The sequence below is a fragment of the Piliocolobus tephrosceles genome, chromosome 6 (assembly GCF_002776525.5).
Source record: "Piliocolobus tephrosceles isolate RC106 chromosome 6, ASM277652v3, whole genome shotgun sequence".
Taxonomy (NCBI): domain Eukaryota; kingdom Metazoa; phylum Chordata; class Mammalia; order Primates; family Cercopithecidae; genus Piliocolobus; species Piliocolobus tephrosceles.
The window spans coordinates 36,135,624-36,154,047 of NC_045439.1; the positions used below are offsets into that span (position 1 = coordinate 36,135,624).

The window sequence follows — 18,424 nt, forward strand, 5'->3', positions numbered from 1 at the left end:
CTATCATGGGGAGGGGGGAGGGGGGAGGGATTGCATTGGGGAGTTATACCTGATATAAATGATGAATTGATGGGTGCTGACGAGTTGATGGGTGCAGCACACCAACATGGCACATGTATACATATGTAACAAACCAGCCGGGCGCGGTGGCTCAAGCCTGTAATCCCAGCACTTTGGGAGGCCGAGACGGGCGGATCACGAGGTCAGGAGATTGAGACCATCCTGGCTAACACGGTGAAACCCTGTCTCTACTAAAAAATACAACAAAAAAAAAAACTAGCCGGGCGACGTGGCGGGCGCCTGTAGTCCCAGCGGCTTGGGAGGCTGAGGCAGGAGAATGGCGTAAACCCAGGAGGCGGAGCTTGCAGTGAGCTGAGATCCGGCCACTGCACTCCAGCCTGGGCGACAGAGCAAGACTCTGTCTCAAAAAAAAAAAAAAAAAGAATAGCTTATTGTCCTCATGACAGTTTGAGAGCTGCCCGGCTAGCTCAGTCGGTAGAGCATGAGACTCTTAAAATCATGTTTTTAAGGCGAAGGAGAAGCAAGTATCTTCTTCACAAGGTGGCAGGAGAGAGAGAGAGAAGGGGAAAGTGCCAGACACTTACCGAACAACCAGATCTAATGAGAACTCATTATCACCAGAACAGCATGAAGGAAACGACCCGCCTGATCCAGTCACCTCCCACCAGGTCCCTCCCTTGACATGTGAGAATTACAAGAGTTTGCTTCAAAATTCTTCTTTCTAGATCCCATTCCTTAAGAAATACTATGAAACAGCCTGTTGCATCACTTACCCGTGACATCCTATTCCCTCTCTGTCCTTAAGTGAACTTCGAGGCCAGAACTGTGAAATGTACTTAAGTATTCATTTATTATTGGCTTTGAAGTTCTCTGTAAAAATGATGCTAAATTATGTATTAGTCTATATTCCCATTTAGTTTTTATGTACTTTCCTATTCTCACGTGGGTTATTTTTCCATGTTGTAAAATATGCCCTATTTTTCCCCTAGTAATGTTTGCTAGATAAGCTAAAAATGTATCTCTTCCTTAGCACATATCTATTATAGGTAGCCGATAGAAGTAATATTATGTGACATGTAAATTTCCTGGAGTTATTATTAGCTATTAATTTAATCTTTTCATTCTCCCCAAGTAATTCCCACATATTATCTTGTTTTCAAGTTCTAAAATTAAATAACTGCATGATTTATCATGTAGTTTCCTCTTTCTCATCAAAAGTGAAATTTCATTTTTTATGATCACTATAGATGATTTAAACTTAAAGAAAGAAAAATAAATTTTCTTAAATAATGATGGTAAATGATTTTTAAGGACATGTTGCATCTGACAACCATGAAATAAAAATGGCTATTACCAATGGAAGAACAGACATGAGGTCGAGATGAAAGCTGGAAATTCCTCACCCATAGTTCATTTTGTGTGTATATGCTGGTGAGAATGGTTTATTATTAGCATAGGTTGCAATAATAAACCAGTGTGGAACCTGGGATAATTTTATTTTTATTTTTAGAAAAGTAAACTAAGTTTCTTATTCCTTGTGTGTCTGCCTAAATGAAGGGAGGCGAAGAATAGTCATTCCTCAGTGAACATGACATTTTTATTAAGCTAAGGGTGACATATCTGGTCATACTACACAGCTGAATGTTCCATTTTAACACGGAACAAACCCCTTATATAACACAATGGCACAGATTGACCATTAGCCAGCTTCATTTCATATTCTGTGTAAGCACAGTTTTTAATTTGGTGAATGAAAGAGTTGGTTAGTCATCAACATTTATCAACTATTATACTTAATGGCCTTCAGAGCACTGTGCCAAGTGCTGTGGAAAGTTACAGAGAAAATGAAACACTGGTCTCTGCCCTTACCTTAGAAATCAGTAAGAAAGACCCAGCAGAAACCCCCATCCAATCAGCTGCAGAGATGTTGAAATACACAGCAGCATTCTTTAAACAAAATGCCTCCGGGGAAGGGTCTTTGCCTTATCATCTCTTTATCTCCAGCACCTAGTCCTGTACCTGGCCCAGAGTAAGCATCTAATAAGTTAGTTCCGTGAGTTAACCCCTCCATTATAACACACTGATTTTTTTGGATTGGATCTAAATTATCTATTTTTATGGTTTCTTCAAAAATTGATGAAAAAAGAGACCAAAAAAATCTTAGTAAAAAATTACAATATCCAGAGTATATTCTCACATCTATTGCTTATTAAATTGAGCCCATTCTTTCTGTATGTCTCTACATTTACAAGTCAGAGATCTTGTTTTAGATTATCCTGAGGCAATTCAAAATTCTTAATCAAAGAAAACTAATTTTAACTCAGCTGATTTCATAAGACAGGAAACAGGAAACACATTTTAACATGCTAACAACCAGAGTTAAAGTAAAAAAAATTTATGTTTCCTCATCAGTTAAATAGAACAACACCATGCTCATTCTCTGAACCTTCGGAGTCAGCAAAATTTTCTAGCACATTGCAAATCTGCCGTATCTTAGGTTCAATAAACCTTACTATGTCATGAGTTAAGGAAGCTGAAGTAGCAAGTTAATTCTGGGATTTCTCAGCCGAGTAGCTCCTGGTACTAAAAGTGAGGTTCAAGGACCAGCAGTCTGGCCATCACCTGGGAGCTTGTGAGAAATGCAGAATCTCAGGGCCCTTCCCAGACCTACAGAATAAAACTCTGCATTAAGAGATCCCCTGGTGAACCTGTGCACAGTAAAGTTTGAGAACCACTGCTGTAGGCAAGTGTTTTTCAAACCTTTTAAATTATGACCCATAACAGGAATACATACATTTCCTATTCATCAACTAAGTGTGTGTGTGTATGTGTGCGTGTGTGTATTTGAAGCAAAAGTTTAACACAATACTTTTCTATATGTGACGAATTTTGATATTTTGTTTTCTTCTAATTTCACTTTTTAAAAATAAACTGTTTTTTTGTTTTGTTTTGTTTTTGAGACAGAGTCTCCCTCTGTTGCCCAGGCTAGAATGCAGTGGTGCAATCTCAGCTCACTGCAAGCTCCCGCTCCCGGGTTCCCGCCATTCTCCTGCCCCAGCCTCCCGAGTAGCTGGACTACAGGTGCCCGCCACCACGCCCGGCTAATTTTTTGTATTTTTAGTAGAGATGGGGTTTCACCGTGTTAGCCAAGATGGTCTCAATCTCCTGACCTCGTGATCTGCCCACTTTGGCCTCCCAAAGTGCTGGGATTACAGGCGTGAGCCACCGTGCCCAGCCAAACAACTGGTCTTGACCCACTGGATTGATTTCACAATATTTGAAAAATTACTACTCCAGTGAATGTAAAAGTACTAATGAAATCTGTAGATGCAAGGGATATGTAGAAAGGGGTGTATTAAATAGGGGAAGTAGTCCAGGAGTGGAGACCAGTCAAAAGACTGTTTCAGGCAGATTAGGTAAGAACTAACTCAGACTTGAGAATCACCTTGAAGGCGTGTTAAAGTGCAGCTAGGAAGAGGCCTAAATATTTGCATTTTTAACAGGTTCCCAGGTGATGCTAAGGCTGCTGGTTGTGGGACCACACTTTGAGAACCATTGGTCTATGTTAGTAAGGATGGTAGTAAAAGGAGTGGATTCCACAGACATTTAAGGGTAAAATCTACAGAACTTGGTGGTTAGTCACTGAGCAGCTGGAATCTAAAAATGCTTAGAGGATGTCAGTATTGGAGAGCAAATTCAATTTTGGAATAGAAATGACATTGTCAAGGGAGAAAGTCATAGTCATGACATGTTTTAGGACTGGTTTACCTTGGGTAAAGGATGAGAAATGGTTCTTTAAAAAAGAATTATCTTTGCATTTCTAAAAGGTCTCTTATTTGGGGTTTTAAAGTAGTCATTAGAATAACGTCTCTTAAATTAGAATACCTTTAGGCTTAACTAGGAGAGTTGAAAGGCATAATTGGCTTAACTGGCCTATGCCCTTTATAACATCTTCTTTTGCCTGATGTACCAATGTCTTTCTTCCCTGATAGCATAAGGAGACTCAGATGAGGGGCAGGATTACACACTGAATCACTGGCAGGTAAAGCTACTATTAGAATCCAGGCCTTGCAGCTTTATGTATTACTGAGATTATGTCAGTCAGGCTTTGTGTATTTATGGCTTTTTCAGGGTGCACTCTGCAGCCAGACTTCAGGAAAGCATGTGCTATTTATTATGCTCAAGTGTACAAAGTTCTCTTACGTGTTGTAGAGTTATAATGATCAGCTGAGATACATCTTGAAGTTACAATAGGATATAAAGTGGTATCAGGCAGAGTTCAATTTGGACTGTAAGAGAGTTACATAGTATTCAAAGTATAGTTGCATAGGTTTCAGAGTTAGAGTATTCAAAGAAGTAAATCAGTCAGATCTAGTGAAGTTATCTAGAAAGGCCTTGTCAATGAAGTGGCACCTAACTAAATTTTTTTTAAAATTTTAATGCTACTTCAGTATATACAAATGAATAGTATGTTTTTATTCAACTCTAACTTTTTTTCTTTTTCTTTTTTTTTTTTGAGACAGAGTCTTGCTCTGTTGCCCAGGCTGGAGTACAGTGGCGAAATCTCAGCTCGCTGCAACCTCCGCCTCCCGGGTTCAAGTGATTCTTCTGCCTCAGCCTCCCAAGTAGCTGGGACTACAGGTGTGTGCCACCACGCCTGGCTTATTTTTGTATTTTTAGTAGAGACGAGGTTTCACCATATTGGTCAGGCTGGTTTCGAACTTCTGACCTCGTGATTTGCCCGCCTTGGCCTCCCAAAGTGTTGGGATTACAGGTGTGAGCCACCATACCCGGCCTCAACTCTAACATTTTAAAATGTGTAACATTAAATACAAACTAAATGGCAAAACCAATAAAAATTTAATTTACAACATATATGTGATAGGCAGTAATGTGTTGCTAAAATAAAATCCTTGCTTGCCATGTAAATTAATATAGGTTAGTGTTTTAAAGTGAAGGCTTTTGGGCCAGCCTGCTTGAGTTTGAATCCTTGGCTTTGCTGCTTTCATTGTGTTTGCTCGTAGATAACTTGATAGCCTCTCTATACTTCAGTTTTATCACTTATAAAATAGGGGTTCCTAACTTACAGAACCATTGTGAAGACTAAATGAGTTAATACATGTAAGATGAACAGACAGCTCCAGACATGGAGCTGCAATAATTCTCTGCAATTATTACTGACTACTATGGCAAAGATTATTTTAAGCCCAGTATTTCTACCATTTAATGTGGTGACTCAATTATCTCATTTGCATTTATACTACTATGAAACCCTGGCTCTGATATTGAGCTGTGACATCATTTGGCATTCATTGACATGACTGCATCATTAATTTACTTGTCTGCCTCTAAAGAAAATACTTATTTCTTTATAATGAGAAATACAGCTATCACATGGGCTAGATTACTTAAGTGAGCATTCTCATGACGGTCAGCAATCTCACACCTATTCTGTCTCCCAGGAGATAACTAGAAAATTGAGTCATTGAGAATTCATTGTGATAGTTATAGAAATCCTAAAGTTCTTTCCCTACAGCATAGCTACCAAGAAAACCAAGGCATAACATGAAATTAAAGACCCTCAACTAGAAAACTGTATTCATTTCTACACTGTAGGTAGCAGGACTGATCCTTTTTAAAGATCAATCTTGGAAGATAAATAGAATTTTTCAAAAGGGAAAGGCATCTAGGTGGTAGATACAATTTGAGCACAGGTATAAAGATAAAACATATGTTTTATGTCCCAGTCAGTGAGTTATGTGACTTAGCTAGAGTATGGGATATAGTAAAAGAAATAGAGATTAACCTGAGAAGGTAGGTTAGAGCCATTTCCCGGAAGACTCTCCATATCAGCATAAAAAACGAGGTGTGTACTCTTTCCTTGCTCCCCAATTTTGTTTTTGTTTTTTGAGCGGTAAAGTGGTACTAACAGAATTGTACTTTAGGAAGATTAATCTGGAGACCTAGTGTTTGAATCGGTTCGAAAAATCAGAGAGAAGTGATCACAGTAGTTCAACCAAGAGTATTTTAAACCAAGAGTCTTCTAAATTGATTGAAGTTTCTTTTGCCAAGGTTAAGGACACACCTAGGAGACAGGTATGTACCTTTCTCCAAAGATGATTTTGAGGGCTTTAATGTTTAAAGGGGAAAAGTAGGCTGAAGAGCAAAGAGGGAAGGTGTGGTAATCCACATGTTGCCAGAGGAAAGGAGCAAGCAAGGGAATAGTCAATTATGTATTTTCTTTTGCTTAGTAAGTTGGGACTTTACATAAGATAAGGTGAACGTAGAGTAATTACCTGTGGAGATATTTAACCTGTTATCTGTAGCTATCTGCTTAGGAACAAAAGGAAAAGCAGTTTATTGCATGACTCAGCTTGCAGCTTAATTTTTTTTTCTTTTGACGTAGTGGATTGGGGACCCAAGTTTTTATTTTATTTTTAGTGTCAACAGTCTAAAACAGGCAAGAAAATACTTTGTGAGAGATGTCATGGTGTTAGACTATGGAGTTTGGCCATCTATTGTATATGACGGTTGACAGCAGAGAGACAATTTAAAACTGTTATCAACATTTTAGCCTGGGCTAGGTACAATGTCTCACACCTATAATCCCAGCACTTTGGGAGGCTGAGGCAGAAGAATCACTTGATCCCAGGAGTTCAAGTCTCCATTCAGCCATGATCACACCACTGTGACAGCCTGAGTGCACAGCAAGACTCTGTCTCAAAAAAAAAAAGGTTGAAGGAATGATAGTGGCAATAAGAAGCCAGGTATGTAGTCTGATTTTTGTGGAAAGTAATAAAGAGGTTTTGGATATGTGGAATTAGGGTCTAGCAGAGCATACATGTACAGGCATCCAGCAAGTAACTGGCAAATCCAGAAGTACAAGTAGGGATACAAATTTGGGAGTTATCTTACAGATTATCGTTGAAATTGTTAAAGCTCATGGTGGGAGAGAAAGAAAGAAGATAGAGGATTGACACTGAACAACCTTGATTCACCTTCAGGAGAAAGAAAGGGGAGAGGAAATCCGGAAAGGAATAATTTAAGAACTAAGAATGCTAAGTGTTCATATGCCAAGATAGGAGAAAATTACAAAAGGGAGGAGGTGGTCTGAAGACAAAAAGGACTATAGGATTTGGTGATTGGAAGTCATTGGTGACCTTTAGAAAAACATGTTCTTCCCTTCTACCTCATATATTGTGATATTACAGGGGAATAGAGAATGAATGCTGAAGAAATAGAGGTAGTGTATGCAAACTTTTCTTACAACAAATTTTGCAGTCAAAGAGGAAAGAAGATGGGAAGAGAGTGATAATGAGTTCCAAGAAATAGTTGTTTTGTTTTCTTTATAGAGGTGTATAATTTTAGTTGAGAGAACGAGCAGAGAAAGATAATAATTAAGTAATCAAAAGGACAGAGTGTCTGCGTGAGTTTTGTAAGGAGGCTACAAGAAGTATGATCAAGATCATCAATGGATGGTTTCACCTTGAAAAGGAAATAGATCTAATTCAGAGAGTAGGGGAAAGGAGTAGTGAGAAGATGTAAAGAAACTTTGAGGGAGAAGGAAAGAAAATGTACAAAGCATTTATCAGAAGTCCTCAGTGTTCTCACAAAAGATAAAGGAATTAGCTAGGGAGAGAGTTAGAACTGGGGTTGGAGATGGTGGTGGAAAAAGGTCTGGAACAGCCATCACTGCGTGTTTATTAAGGAGTACAGTAAATGAGTAAAAGGGGTTTTAAGGATGAGCTGGAGTCAGCTAGCATGGGTATATGGTGGAGAATGAGAATATATCTTTTTCCCAGAATATTCAACTCAATGATGGCAAGAAAAGTATTGCAGAATATGGCCCAGGACTGGAAAGATGGCAGAAGATCATGGGGACAAAGGATTCTAATGATTTACCAAGTACTCTGTTGAAATTACAACAGGAACTCCTAGATGGGCAAGGATGCAAGTGAAGTCTAAAAAGGTTACAAGGAGGAAATTCAGTAGATGAATAGAAAGTGTGAGAAGAGTGGAAATTGCTGTCAGGTTTTTAAGAGTTTGAGATATTGGAGCTGAAGCATGTCTAATATTGAAGTCTAAGTTTACGTCAATTGGTGACTGAAGTGAAATGGAGTTGAAAACTATTGGTTTACAAAGATAGACAGTCTATAGGGCAGAAGTGTTGGTAGATTCATTCACCAAGTGTATTGGCAAGAGAGAGAGTAGAGGGAAGATTATGAATGCCTTGGAGAAGGAAGATTGTGACAAGGAAAACGAGAGAGTTGAATAAGTGAGTGACTTGAGCATTAGCTGAGCAGAGGATAGTTGGTGAGTCAAGATGGAAGAATAGTGGTACAGAAGGAACAGTGAAATGCAAGGGCACTTTGATCTTTCTTTCATTATTTACAAATCCTAGCCCTAGCTCCAGCATGAATCTCACTGAGTTTCAAGTTTCTTCATCTGTGGAAACAAGATAAAAATAATGTCTACCCCATAGGGTTAGCATGAGAATTAAATGAGATAATGTATGTAAAGTACAGAACCTATCAAAATAAATATATCAGATGTTCTTGTCGCTGCTGCTGTTAACGATGACATTGACATGTATAAAAGATATGTAATCTTGCTGTGCCACTGAATACAGCGTAGGATAGATTATTACATGTGACCGATGTCACTCCTAACAGCAAAAAGTATTAATACGAGTATTCCTTCACATCTCTCACCTCTAAGTGGTAGCAGTGACCTACATGGAAATTTTTTTAAGGATTTATATCATCACAGGAATATGGTTTTTACTAAATTTTGATTAAAAAACGACTAATTCACTAATTTGGATGTAATGGATAGGAGTATCCGTGGAATCACGGGAAGTTGTTCACTATGAAAAGCCCAGTAGAATGGGCTAGTATAGATTTATAACACATCAAAATAAATTTGTGGAGAGTTTCATAGAGTTTTATTTTTACAGTTGCAGCTGGCAATGCCAGGGCTTAGGAGTATAAAGGTTAGGGTGGTAACCTGGAAGAACATGCTGTCTGTAAGGAAGCAGGTTAACGCTCGTGGAAGACATACTAATACAGTAACAGATTCTCAAGGGTCAAAACGAGACAGGCATAGAAGCTAAGAGGAAGGAGAAACCACTTTTTATTTTACCTAGGTTCTCTTCAGACGGCCTGTGGAACTTCAGTTCTAGGAAAACAAAATTTTGAAAATGAAAAAAGTTCTAAGTTCTGAGCTCTAAGTAACTTTGCCCATACTCCTAGTCCTTGCAATTTGCTCTGAATGAGTTTACTATTTAAAGTTTGGCCATTTGAAAATAAATTGTTGGCTTGTAATAGCTTTCTTCCTTTCTTACTACTCTTTTTTGCTATTTTGACAGGTAAATGGCCAAGACCTAAAGAACCTGCTGCACCAGGATGCTGTAGACCTCTTTCGTAATGCAGGTTATGCTGTGTCTCTGAGAGTGCAGCACAGGGTAGGTATCACCTCGAGCCAGAAACCTGGCACCAGGCTTTCGCACTGTACTTTGAATAAACCCAATGTGTGTAATCTTCTGTGTTGCTTTTTGTTTGTTCATTTTACACTCATTCCCCTGAAGAGTTTCTCAGGCAAAGGGAGGGATCCATTGGTACTTCTGCTTATCACTGAAGGACATTCAGGCCAGGCACGGTGGCTCACGTCTGTAATCCCAACACTTTGAGAGGCCAAGGTAGGCGGATCACTTCAGGCCAGGAGTTCGAGACCAGCCTGGCCAACATAGCAAAATCTCGTCTCTACTAAAAATACAAAAGATTCAGGCACAGTGGTGCACACCTGTAGTCTCAGCTACTTGGGAGGCTAAGATGGGAGGATTGCTTGAGCCCAGAAGGTGGAGGTTGCAGTGAGCCAAGATCATACCACTATACTCCAGCCTGGGCAAGAGAATGAGACCCTGTCTAAAAAAAAAAAATAGAAAAGAAAAGGAAAAAAAAGGAGAAATTCACAACAGTAGGGCTTATAACCGAGGTCCTTGCTTCAAGGTAATATGCCTTAAAGATAAAGCTTGACAACCAAATTAAAATTAAAAAAGAAAAGCCAGGTGTAGTGACTCACATCTGTACTCTCAGCACTTTGGGAGGCCAAGGTGGGAGGATTGCTTGAGCCCAGGAGTTCAAGACCAGCCTGGGCAACATAGAGAGACCTCACCTCTTAAAATAATAATAATAAAAATAAAGAAAAGATTTTAAGAGTCACATGGACCAATGGAAAATAAATAAATAAATAAAGATGGTTAAAAAAAACATAGCTGATTTTACTCTTTGGTAGGGAAGGAACCATGTGTCTACCCTTGAAAACTTATTTATAAAACCATTTGATAAAACACTACAAAGATGGTGGGTTTTCTGGTACCCACTATATGCTTTTCGCTGTCACTGCCATGAACCCTTCATTTATCAACTTGGTGACCCTCTTAACCAAATCTTTAGTGTTCATAGGGGAACTCCAGGAAAAAGGAAATGGAATTCAGAATTCAGTCAAGGCAGCACCTATCCCTGCATCTGTTTGTTATTTCCTAGTGTTTTATAATTTGGATGATGATATAAAGGGAAGCCTGGGTAGGTATAATTCCTCCTATAGCACTGAGAATTTCTGAGTGTATTCACAAAACAGGTTCCATGTGCCTTTAAAGTAAATCCATTTGCTACTTATAGGTGCACTCTTTTCCTCACTCAGTGGCTAAGGATTTAGAAGCGTAAGAAGATTTAGAAGAGTTCCTAAAAAAGTAGAGAAGGCAGAACGTGAGAGATACCTGAGAAAACAACCAGTTGCAAGCAGAATCTGGGTGTAATGGATTAGAAAACAGGTTAATAAGAGATAATATTGGTCATCAGTTGCTTCTGCCTTGGCTCTTCTCTTTCTAAAGCATGGGAGCATTTGTGCAGTAGATAAGAACAAGTAAATATAGGCACACACTTCAATATGATTACAGTTCTTTTGGAAGGTATGTGAGAAGTTATTTCCAGTGTTCACTTTTAAGGAAACATCCATAAATAATTCCTAATAAAAAAGACCCTTCTGTTCAGGGAATTGTCCGATCCCTAAAAACCATGCCTTCCTATTGAGCATGTTCTTTCAGGACAGCTCATCAGCAAATGAATGAAAAACGTAGAGGTGGAATAGAGGGTATAATGGTATTTCGTGCAGTCTTGCCTTTCAGATTGAAGTGTCAGTTTTATGAGTTGTAATGAGGAAGTTAACTCCAACTGAAATATGATGGTGCCATAATTATTGCAACTTAGCCACTAAAAGTTGATATTAAGAAGAGCTACCCTGAAAACCATCACTAAAATGAAGACCATCCAGCCTCAAAAGGAAACACTTAGCCAATAGAAAATTATAACCCCCAGGATATAATTTCCTTTTACTTTTTTACATCTGTTCCATATAGATTCACCTTCATCTCTCTCTAGTATTATAAATGAACAGATGAAGGGCAAAACCCCATCTTTGGAGGGAGTTGGGTGCCTTCTGGGATTTGGAAAGCATTTTTCAAGTAATGGCATTGGACCTATGTTGGTATTGCACATATGTTGACATTGCCCACATCTGCTCTTACTACATTTTGATGACTGATTATCTAAGTAAACATTTCCAGAAAGATCCCCCTTCTTCCTCACCAAGTAATATCCAAGTTCTCTATAAGATCATAGGTTTTATCTCATGTCTTCATTTTCCTGATACGATATACAAATAGCAAGGTAGAGGCAGTACAGAAACAGAAATTACCTGACTTGCCTTCAGGGGTCCCTTTAGGTCAGCAAGGTTAAATGCCTCCCCATCAGACCTATTTTCTTTCCAAAGATCCTGTGACACTGATGAATCAGCTCAGGACAAAGAGAGGACTCCTGCTAGGTATTGCTGGGGGTTACAGTTTTGGGTGGTCTAGAGTCTACAAACCCAGGTGATACATCAACCTGGGAGTTTCAGTTGTAAACACACATTAGTCACCAGAGTTAACATTTTTCTTTCCCTTCCAGTTACAGGTGCAGAATGGACCTATAGGACATCGAGGTGAAGGGGACCCAAGTGGTATTCCCATATTTATGGTGCTGGTGCCAGTGTTTGCCCTCACCATGATAGCAGCCTGGGTTTTCATGAGATACCGGCAACAACTTTGAAAAACTTGCTCTCTTTCAGTACTCCCAATGAAGATACATTTCACTCACCCTCCATCCCGTTACTCTGCCATGTCTTTCACTCTCTGCATAGCCAGATTTGAAGTGACTGATACCCACCCCAAACCTTGCTGTTCAGAATCTCCAATCCTTCGTATTCTAATGGGAAAGTAAAGGTATTGTTTGAAGGAAAACTGAAGAAAAGACTTGCTTAGAACAAATGAGTTATATATTTTACTAGGACTTTCAATAGAAATTCAGCTACAACCCAAAGAGAGAAAGATTGAGTCTTCGTGTCACCATAGGCAATATCATTTTTCTTAGCTGGCATGCCATAAAGACCAGCTGTGTGATATTAGAGGAAGAAAGGATTTTTCTTTTTAATGATCTTCCTTGGGAAATTATTGTGGCCTTTATTTAATTTCTAATTACATACCTGGGTGCCTATATCAGACAGAGTGAGAAGAGCATTTTTACTTTTTTAAAAAAGCAAATACATATATACACATACATATGTAAATATTATAGATAATAGTGATACCTATGGAGAATTAAAGGTGAGAAAGCTACTTTGTGGTGTCTAAGTTTCTGATAAAAGGGATGATCTTAATTGAAGAATTTAAAGAGATACTTAAAGAGCAAATGTAGTAGGAGCAACAGAGTGAGCCTTATAAGAGGACGTTCAGTCTCATTTATTAAAATAATGACTGAGACTGGGAGAGGAGGCTCACACCTGTAAATCCCAGCACTTTGGTAGCATGAAGTGGGAGATTGCTTGAGTCCAGGAGTTTGAGACCAGCCTGGACAACATAGCAAAACCTCATATCTATTTAAAAAAAAAATAGAAAAAAAATGTAGTAACTGAAGCAACTAATTAAAAATCTTAGAAGAACAATATTTCTTCTTATAACAACCAACTATGGTGGGTTATTATAAGGTAGATTGCCATAATCCAGCGCTGCTCACATCTAAAAAACTGTGAGGTGTAAAGGTAAATTGTACCAATCTCCGGGCTGCCCTAGTGAATTTGTTGATACCTCACGGTCCTGTTGAGGAACAGTGGAATGATTGTGGTAAGGGATATGGTTCTGGGGCCAAACACTCCAGCACGAAAACTCCAAAAGGACAGAAGATAGGGTAGTGCCTCCAAGGTGGCACCTGAACCCTCTCAGGCTATCTTTTTGGTTCTAGTACCAAACAAACCTGAGGGAAGGAGCTGCCTCCCTGGCAGGATGGGCATCAAATCAACTCTGCTTCAGATTTAGTTAAAATGAGGCCGGGTGCAGCGGCTCACACCTGTAATCTCAGCACTTTGAGATGCTGAGGCTGGCAGATCACAAGGTCAGGAGTTCAAGACCAGCCTGGCCAACCTGGTGAAACCCCATGTCTACTGAAAATACAAAAATTACCTGGACATGGTGGCACATTCCTATAATGCCAGGTACTCAGGAGGCTGAGACAGGAGAACTGCTTGAACCAGGACCTGGGAGATGGAGGTTGCAGTGAGCCAAGATCACGCCACTGCATTCCAGCCTAGGCTACAGGAGTACATTTTTTTGAGATGGCTACTCCATCTCAAGAAAAAAGAGGGGGGCATGGATTGCTAGTATTTTTGAAAGGCTTTATACACTACATACGGTTTTATTTAATAAACCTTTTTGCAGCAAGAGGGAGGAAATGAGCTTTGTTTGCTTTAGGGGGTAGGGAAATGTGGTAGGTGTTTCCTGTGGCCTAGGAGGAAGATATGAATGAATGGATACTACAGAATGCCAGTGATACCAATAAGGTGGGAACCATCCTGTTCATGTTCTTTTAAGGCTGGTTTTAAGCACTGTGGGTAGCTGAATTTTCTAGTTTTAAGAAAATCATTTCCATTAGCCAAATATATTGGCCATACTGTAGGCCTTATATGATTTTGACAGCAAGATTATCAGGACTCAGGCAATCAATTGTATTTCATTTCTAGCTTGAACAGTCTAGTAATTAAACAAATGTTGATTGGACATCAGCTTTGTCAAGACACTTTTACAAAGAAGTACAGTGCATATCCTCCATCCCATAGGGCTTTTGGGTTCCAACTGCAAAGAGATCCTCCATCCCATAGGGCTTTTGGGTTCCAACTGCAAAGAGAACACTCTTATTAGCCACATAGGTAGGACAGTGTAAGTAGGGGTCATGTTTATATTACAGACAGCAAAAGAGGAAAGTTACTGAGAACTGGGGCATTTGAGAAAGTTGTGTGGAGGAAAGGGACAAGTTAAAGACCCTTAAGGAGCTCACAGCTTAGTTAAGAGAATTCATAAACAGGTGAGAAGTTAAAAGTATATCAGCAGGCTAAGTGTTGAAAACAATATTAAAGGGGTACCATGCAAAACACGATGCAGCAACAAAGAAAATATGCAGATATTCATCACATTTTCACGCCTGTAATCCCAGCACTTTGGGAGGCCGAGGCGGGCAGATCACAAGGTCAGCAGATCGAGACCATTCTGGTTAACATGGTGAAACCCCATCTCTAGTAAAAATAGAAAAAAAAATTAGCCAGGCGTGGTGGCGGGTGCCTGTAGTCCCAGCTACTCGGGAGGCTGAGGCAGGAGAATGGCATGAACCCGGGAGGCAGAGCTTGCAGTGAGCCGAGATCACACCACTGCACTCCAGCCTGGGTGACAGAGGGATACTCTGTCTCAAAAAAAAGCAAGTGAGAAAAGATGTCACATAATGGCATCAGGCTAGATTGGAAAGGGAAGGCTTTTAAAAATAAAAGGTCCAGTAAGACCTTGCCTCTGGATCACTATTGGTATAGGGAGAAACTTGTTTTAAACAGTCCTGACATAAAGTGCCTTTTGACATCAGTTTTTCAATACCTATGAGACTCAACTTAGACAACTGGACTCATTGTAGGTTCCCCAGAAAAACACAGACAGTATTCCAGTTGTCACTCCAACCAGCCACACTAGGAGGGCACAGCCTCTGGTACCCTTCCTGTTTCTGAAGGCACGTATAGTGGCTTCTACAGCAAGCCTGCTTACCGCCCAGGATTCACCTCATGGTTTGGACACGAATTCCTGAGAGAACCTTGAGACGCACAAAGTGGAAAAAATGTCAAGCAGGAATGAAAGCTCTAGTTTTTTGCTTGTTGGTATATGTAAATTTGTTTAAAAAGTATTCGTCCTCTCCTGTCATTGGTAGAAGTTTTGCTTTGCTTGATAATAGGGATTCTGATGTACTCTTATAACTTAGGTTTTCTCAGAAATTAAATAGCATTTAAGATCAATGTAATACAGTTTTAAGCAGGTACACTAATTATATTATTGATTCTATAGAAAACTAAAATTATAGATGAGGTATCAGAATCCATTATAGGTTGTAAAAAAAATTCATGTTCTTCATAGATTGAGTCTAATATTTCTTCTACAGATTGTATCTGATGTTCCTACTACCTAAATTATTATGTTCAAAGTTTTGAAAATTGAACAAAGGTATTTTTAAGTACTTAAAACATTTCTCTATATTTATAATTCTGTATTACATGTATAATTATAAGATATTGTTTGCTTTGACTATCTGTACTTTGTTTTCCTGTGAAGTTTCAACTTATGTGTTCTTGATTTAACTTAATTGTTCCATGTAGCCATGTATAATGGAAAAAGGAAGTTAATATTTGTTATTGTGTTCTATGCCAGGGACTGTACCAAACTCTGATTGGTACATTATTTCATGCCTCACAACTCTGGGATCTAAGTATTGTCAGAAAGAGACTAAAAATGAGAGAAAAAATTACTTGACTAGGATTCCATAGGTGGGAATAATAGAATCAGGATTAAAACTCAGGACTTCAGATGCCAGGATCAATGATATTCTGTCACTGGAAGTGGTTCTCAAAGCAGGGTCCTGACAAAAGCATCAGCATTACTGGGGAACTTGTTAGAAAAGCAAGTTCATAGGCTGGGCATGGTGGCTTATGCCTGTAACCCCAGCACCCTGCCTAGGCGGGTCACTTGAGCTCAGGAGTTTGAGACCAGCCTGCACAACGTGGTGAAACCCTGTCTTTACTGAAAGTCAAACAAACTTACTGAAAGTGGTGCACACCTGTAGGCCCAGCTACACGGGAGGACTGCTTGAACCCAGGAGATTGAGACTGCAGTGAGCCGTGATTGCGCCACTTCATTCTAGCCTGAGCAATGGAGTGAGATCTTGTCTCAAAAAAAAAAAAAGAAAGAAAAAAAAAAAAGTAATTTCCCAGAAAAGAAAAAAAAAGGTCCCGTCCCAGACCTAGTGAATCAGAAACTCTGAGTGTGGCATCTGGCAATCTGTGTTTTAGTAATCCTTCCAGGTGACTGATTCCTGCTAAAGTTTGAGATTCATTGCTCTATGCCAATCATCATTCCCTTTGCTCAGGTTAGAATCATCGGGAGAGCTTGTAAACGTCCCCATGCCCAGGTTGCACACAGATCAATTAAAAGGAACCTCTGAGGGTGGGACTCAAGCAGCAGTAAAATAAATAAAGTTCATTGGGTGATTCTGGTGTGCAGCCTCAGTTGAAAATGTTATATAGCATTTAAACCAGATACTATTTAATTAAACTAAACACTTTAAATTATTAAATTACATACATTGTTTCAGGCAAAACAACAACAACAAACTTGGGTCTTTAGAGCCCAGCTTTCTGAGCTTCTGCACGAAGTAAGTGGAACATTCATTTCTTCCTGATTTGCTAAGGATTGATCAACCTCCAGCAAAATGTATGATTAGTGAGTGTTTCAGTTTGTGCATCTATTAAATGAGAACTAATCATAGAACATTGAAGCTAAAAAGGACCAGAGAGCTTCTAGGATGAATCTATCATAGAGATGAGAAAAATCAAGGCTCAGAGAGAGAAGCTAACTTAACTCTGATCAGACAGTTTGTTGCAGAAGTGACCTTTCTGTCTCATATTTGTGTCTTGAATATATTCACTACATGAATATACAAACTACCCATTTTATCTTAGTCTACTTCTTTCTTCTCTCTTTGGGCCTGAATAAAGACCAGACGAACTGATAGACAGCTAAAGGATATTGCAAGCATCATTACTGGAATTGGGAGATTCCACAGAACAATCTGAGAGTGATCTCATCAAATCCAATGAGATGAGTTATTCTGAGACTAATTCCTATAGTTGTAAACTAGAGACTTTTTTTTTTTTTAATGGTGGACATTGTTTTTATTGTGTAAATAAGCAATTTTTAACGTATATTTAAAGAAATGAAACAAGGAAGTACATAGGCTGTCAAGTATGTGGGGAAGTGAAGTTCATGTAGTTTCCATGTGGAGCCCCATAAAGATTTTATTATAGTCAATGTTAGAGAAATTTATCCTTGGTCAGATGAAGGTTTTTTCCTTTATTCAGCACTAGCTAATGAGTGCCTACTATGTGCTAGGTGCTGAAGATACAGAGATAAATAAGACTTAGTCACTCTAAGGTGAAATTGCCCAGCATATGAAAGTGGAGGAATATTTGTAGGTGATTTTGATGTTAAAGTATTTTTCTAACATCACCTAGAAGTAGAAGATTGAGTTATGAAGCTCTCTACCTCTCACCTATAATAGTTTTAGAGTTGGTTGCTATTTTGGTGTAAGTCTCTTTTGCTATTCCTCTTTTAACTGCAGATCTTTTTGAGACCAGCACTCGCATCCAAAAGAGCAATTGTGGTCAAAAAGAAGACAGCATTTTAAGGAATTCTGGCAGAACCAGATTCTTTTTTATTTTTATTTTTTTGAGACAGAGTCTTGCTCTGTCGCCTAGGCTGGAGTGCAGTGGCACCATCTCAGCTCACTGCAACCTCTGCCGCCCAGGTTCTAGCGATTCTCCTGCCTCAGCCTCCCCTGTAGTTGGGATTATAGGTACGTGCCACAACGCCTGGCTAATTTTTGTATTTTTAGTAGACAATGGGGTTTCAGCATCTTGGCCAGGCTGGTCTTGAATTCCTGATCTCGTGATCTACCCGTCTCGGCCTCCCAAAGTGCAGAACCAGATTCTTAACTGCCACAGACTCTTGTATTATGTAGTTTATATACAAAACACAAAGCACTTGATTTGCTTAACTGATGTACTTGATCATATATGAAACCTATATTTTGAGAAAGCATTGCTCATTCAAAGGAATCAAGTGATAGCAAACACTCAGTCCTGTTCCCAGGTTTTCCTCACTGTTCATGTTCCCTTTGTTCTTGCAGGGGGAGAACAAAAGGGGCACGGGCTAAAGTTTGTTCTCAGTGCA

At 39.2% G+C, this 18,424-nt stretch overlaps 1 protein-coding gene across 1 annotated transcript in view; it reads left to right on the top strand.

The window, feature by feature from the left end:
- SYNJ2BP (synaptojanin 2 binding protein) overlaps nucleotides 1-13,056 on the top strand; it is a 46,164-nt gene extending 33,108 nt beyond the window's left edge. Inside the window, exons 3-4 of the mRNA XM_023182857.2 lie at nucleotides 9,389-9,484; nucleotides 12,027-13,056. Of these exons, the coding sequence (XP_023038625.1) occupies nucleotides 9,389-9,484; nucleotides 12,027-12,167 (237 nt within the window). The 3' untranslated portion in view covers nucleotides 12,168-13,056. The remainder of the gene's footprint in view (nucleotides 1-9,388; nucleotides 9,485-12,026) is intronic.
- The last annotated feature ends 5,368 nt before the right edge of the window (nucleotides 13,057-18,424 follow it).